The following is a 5,437-nucleotide window of genomic DNA, read 5'->3' as shown; positions in this document are numbered from 1 at the left end:
ATCTGATATGAACTTCTCCGATGATTTTTTCCCACAGATGTAATCATTGTGATTCCTGTGTAGACTATCAGGTGAGGTCCATTTGTATAGTCATCATTTGTGGGTTTTTTAATAAAAGGTATTTGCAATGACTAGATCATTGATTGTACTGAATTCTATCGTTCTGTCTCCCCCCTTGTTTCTGTCACCAAGTCCTTATTTCCTGACTGTTGAGCCTTCTTCTCCATTCTCAACTTTTGCATTCCAGTCACCTACGATTATTAATGCATCTTGGTTGCATGTTCAATCAATTTCTGACTCCAAATGTTGGTAGAAGCCATCTATTTCTTCCTCTTTGGCTATCGTTTTTGGTGAATTTGAATGATAGTGGAATTTACAGGTGTTCCTTGAATGTGTATGGATATTATCCTGTCACTCACAACATTGTATTTCACGATGGACCTAGGAATGGTCTTTTAAACGATGAATGTGACCCTGTTTTTTCTCACCTTTTCATTTCCAGCATAGTAGATTATATGATTGTCTGATTCAAAATGTTCCATGCCAATCCATTTCATTTTGCCAGTACCTACTTTGTCAATATTTATGCATTCCATTTCTTCCTTAATGAACTCCAATTCTTACATTCATGCTTTTCATATTCCATGTTTCCAATGACTAGGATCTGTTTGCAACTATTCCTCCTCCTCTGTGATTCTCAGTATGAAGGCTCAGCCTCTGGTGCCATATCTATTAGTCTAATCTAATTGTGCTCTATTATATATAGGACTTTTGAAGGTCTGCTATTTCGGAGGTGGATGGCCAATCTTTCTCACTTGTCTGTTTTAATTTGGTGCTCAGCTTTAGAGCAATACTTGGAAGACAAAGCATTTTACCCAAGAGAACTGACGAGAGTATGCAGGTAACAGATCAGGTGCTAGTCTCAGGTGCTGGCCCACTCCTTCACATATGCTGTGTCCCCACTCTCACCCCACCCTGCCAGCATCCAGCTTTATTCCCTCTCTTTGGTCACTCTTGGTCCCAGCAGCCAGGAAGCTGAAAGACAAATTGCATTGGGAAAATCTGCTCTCAGGGACTTCTCCAGAGTACCGAAGAGCAACAGTGTCAGTCTAGAGACTAAGGTGTGCCTGATAGTTACTTTCTATGCATCAGAGAGCTGGACAATGACTAAAGATGATAGAAGAATCAATGACTTTGAATTGAGGTGCTAGAAAAGAGTATTGAATATACCACAAACTGCTAGGAGAACAAACAGTTCCGCCCTAGAGAGGGTGAGAACAGGCTGCTCCTTGGAGGTTAGGATTTTGAAGCTCTGTATGACATGCTTTGTGCATGTAGCCAGAAGGGCCTGATCTTTGAGGACATCTTGCTTGGAAGGTTGTAGGGACAGCTCAAGGGAGGAAGATCCTGGATGAGATGGATTGACTCAGTGACTGGGGTAATGGGGTAGGTATGTAAGAGACAATGAAATGGGCTCAAGGTAGAGCAGGGTTCAGAGCTATTGTGCATAGGGCGGCTGTGAGTCACTGGTGACTCGAAATCACATAACAATAATGACAACAAAAACAACAACAACAACAGAGTAACAAGTGTGAATAGAATTTTGTCTACAAGGCGGTTTTCTTCAATGATAATGTTAATTTAGTAAAAAAGATTTGACTCCATAGAAGAACAGCAAATCCCTCCTTGTTTGTCTGAAGTCTCCAGTGTCTGCAGTAGAGAACTGCACACCGTCAGGCTTATTGCTCTGCCTTTGGAGTTCCTGCGCCGCACAGTGCTCGCTTGGCTGATGGACGAACAGTGAGCAGTGAGCGTTCACAGTGACCATCCTGACATGTTTCAGCCGGAAAGTGCCAGGTGGCCTCTGGAAAAGCACTCATTAACCCCTGTGGAGCACAGCTCTAGTCAGACACGTGTGAGGCGGTCAGGGACCAAAGTGCACTTAACCGGAGAGTGGCTTGACTTGTTTCGTAACTTCAGATTCCAGGAGTTTGGGAAATACCACAGTAAAAATACAAGTTTTAAAAATAGAATAATATCCATGTACTGGTTCATCTACATGATGCCCCCTACAGGAAGCAGACCCTATGGGAGAAATGGTGGCTTCCATGCCGGTATAGGAAGCCAGGGGAGACCAGAACATCCTTTACACCAGGAGGGAAGGATCATGATTATGGGGACGTGTTAAAAGTGCACCGAAGTCAGCTTTCGGAATCCAAATCCATGCACACGTGGATTTAATCTTTAGAAGGTCCCATGCATCAATTTTATCCTACTTAGATTGCACATTTCTGGTTGTATTTGGCATTCTCTTTATACTTGGACTAGTGCTTCTAAGCTTGATCCAAGTTTGTCTCTTATGAATATTATGGATTTGGGCTTTACCCCCAGGTCTCTGATCCACCTTGAGATGATTTTTGTTTATGGTGTGAGATGTGGTTTCTTTTTCAGCTTTCTGTAAGTGAAAGTCCAGTTTTGCCAGCACCATTCGTTGAAAAGGTTATCAATTCCCCATTTGATATCTTTGATTTGTTGAATATCAGTTGACCATAGATAGCTGGGTCTATTTCTGGGTTCTCAATTCTGTTCCATGGGTCTGTGTACCTGTCATTGTACCAGTGCCATGCTGTTTTGGTTACTACTGCTCTATAGTAGGTTTTGAGGTCAGGGAGTCGTATGGTACATTCACACAATGGAGTACTATGCAGCACGCAGGAACAATGATTTTGTAAATTATTACCTAACTTGGGAGGGACTGAAGAGCATTATGCTAAGTGAAATAACTCAGTCCCACCAGGATAAGTACTGTATAAAACCACCATTGTAGAATGAGTATAATTATTCAAGAGGGATGGGAGAGGGTAGAAGCAAAGGGATGAGGATGTACATGGGGAGGGGGGATTAATCATGGGGTTCTACAATTTGAAAAGTGGAGCAGTGAGGGAAATTGAAAAAAATTTGTTCTTGAAAACAATGTATTCACATTTTGTAAATAAACTGGTAGAAAATTTAAAAAAGAGTCCAAATCTAGAAAAATTTGAACATACATGTAAAAGACACAAATTAAAAATTCATGAAGATAAAGGAAATTCTTCCTTAAAATAAAGTTCTTCTTCAAATAAAGTTGCTCCCAAATGTAAAAGAAATGATAATTTAGAATATATTTAAAATAATATCACTAATAATTGAGTTAGGAAAAATAATCCAAGAGTTATAAAATTAGTGGTTGACAGTTTCTGAAAACCACAATGTTTATAGAATATTCTAATGCTTGCCTCAATAAACCACATTAAAGGAAAAAAATTAATTTTTGTTGTAGCTTGATCTGTAGGGAGGATCTAATTGATCAAATGATCTAATTGGCATCTCCAATTATGAGATTGCATAAGATCTCCTATATCCTAAAGGACTGAGGGTAATACCAGTTCATCTTGCTGAAAAGGTTTATCTGAATTAAGCAGGGGCCACACTGGGCACCTCAATTCAAGGAGCATTTCACAAAGCAGCTGCTCTGTACACATCAGAAATAGTCTTCAAAGGAAGACTGAGTAAACATTCTCCATGAAAGCAGAATGAAGGAAGACGGCAGAATCAAGGGGCAGGTGATCTTGCTGTGGGCCCTGGGCAGGGGGACTGTGGAAGGACTCAATGGGTCAGAAAGAGAGTAATATGAATATTAGATTTCCTGATTGAGCTAGAGAATTGCTTCCCCCCCACACACACACAAAAATGCATTCGTGGGAGGACTAAGCAAATTGGGGGTAATGAGAAGTCTTTGAAACCTCTTGAAGGAGTGCTGGCTTAGAGGTAAGACACTGCATTGTCAACCAAAGGCACAAGGTTTGAATCCACCAGCTGTTCTCCAGGAGAATGATGGGAATTCTCCCCCATCCCACCCTCCACCTTCTTGCTGTACAATCTGCAGCCTCACGAAACCCACTGGCAGGTCAGTTGGGAGTCAGCACACACCAACCAGACAAATTAGCACAAAAAGGGAGTAAAAGTCAAAGACTCTTTAAAAGTTGAGTCTGGATGAAAGTATATGGGAAGCCACTATGAATTATGGACACTTCAGGTTTGAATTCAGTTTGCAAAGCAAATATTAAAAATAGAAAAGTGAGCAAATTATAGAAGGGAGGAAAGACACATTTATAACCTCGCTCTGAGCTGTTTTCAAGGTAAATGACTCCAACTCTCCTTGATTCCCCAGCTCTGACCGTGGTATCACATTTCGCTTTATAAAGACCGTCACTAAGTAATGAGGGGCAACCAGTCATGGGTTACGGAGTTCATCCTGGTGGGATTCCAGCTCAGTGCGGACGTGGAATTCCTCCTCTTCTGGGTCTTCTTCATGTTCTATGTCTTCAGTCTGCTGGCAAATGGAGTGATCTTCGGACTCATCTGCCTCGACCCCAGACTGCACACTCCCATGTACTTCTTCCTCTCCCACCTGGCAGTCCTGGACATAGCTTATGCTTCCAACCATGTCCCCAAGATGCTGGCAAACCTGGTGAACCAGGAAAAAACCATCTCCTTTGTGTCTTGTGTGATCCAGGTGTTTCTCTACTTGGCCCTTGCGGCCACCGAGTGCCTGATTTTGGTGGTGATGTCCTACGACAGGTACGTGGCCATCTGCCACCCCCTGCACTACATGGTCATCATGAGCTGGAGGGTGTGCACTGCCATGGCCAGCATGTCCTGGGCATGTGGGTTTACCCTCGCCATTGTTCACGCCACTCTCCTCCAAAGGCTTCCCTTCTGTGGGCCCCAGGAGGTGAACCACCTCTTTTGTGAAATTCTCTCTGTCCTCAAGCTGGCCTGTGCTGACACCTCTGTCAACCAAGTGGTCATCCTTGCTGCCAGTTTCCTTGTCCTTGTCGGACCCCTCTTCTTCATGCTTATCTCCTACACTCGCATCCTGTGGGCCATCCTGAAGATCCAGTCCCGAGAGGGCAGGAGGAAGGCCTTCGCCACCTGCTCCTCCCACCTGTGTGTGGTCGGGCTCTTCTTTGGGATCGCCATGCTGGTTTACATGGTCCCAGACTCCAAGCAACGAGAGGAGCAGGAGAAAATGCTGTCTCTGTTTCACAGCCTCTTCAACCCAATGCTGAACCCCCTCATCTACAGCCTGAGGAACGTGCAGGTGAAGGAGGCCTTCTACAGGGCTCTGCAGAGGAAGGGGGCCGTGTGACAGATGGTACGACTGTTGATTACACGAGACTTTTCCTGGTGAGGTCTGTATTGTGAGGATACAAGAAACTGTACATTTTCCTGGTTATAAATTCGATCTAAAAATGGCAATTGTCCAAACCAGCTCTGAAGAGATGACAATATTTCATGGTCAAGCATATGCTAATGTTTGAGATGGGACATTTGTATTATTCAAATTATTAAAAAATAGAAAACTTGTGTAAAAGAAAGAACATATGTGAGATAT

General features: G+C 43.0%; 1 protein-coding gene across 1 annotated transcript; it reads left to right on the top strand.

Moving 5' to 3' along the window:
- Positions 1 to 4,258: 4,258 nt before the first annotated feature.
- On the top strand, positions 4,259 to 5,191 carry LOC102847582 (olfactory receptor 2A2-like). Its single transcript, XM_006887269.1, has one exon. The coding sequence runs from the start codon at positions 4,259 to 4,261 to the stop codon at positions 5,189 to 5,191; it is 933 nt and encodes a 310-aa protein (XP_006887331.1).
- The last annotated feature ends 246 nt before the right edge of the window (positions 5,192 to 5,437 follow it).

This window comes from Elephantulus edwardii, unplaced genomic scaffold (assembly GCF_000299155.1).
Source record: "Elephantulus edwardii isolate Elephantulus edwardi_28Jun2011 unplaced genomic scaffold, EleEdw1.0 scaffold00055, whole genome shotgun sequence".
Lineage (NCBI taxonomy): Eukaryota > Metazoa > Chordata > Mammalia > Macroscelidea > Macroscelididae > Elephantulus > Elephantulus edwardii.
The sequence above is the reverse complement of the archived record's forward strand: the minus strand, read 5'-3'. Positions and strand labels throughout refer to the sequence as shown.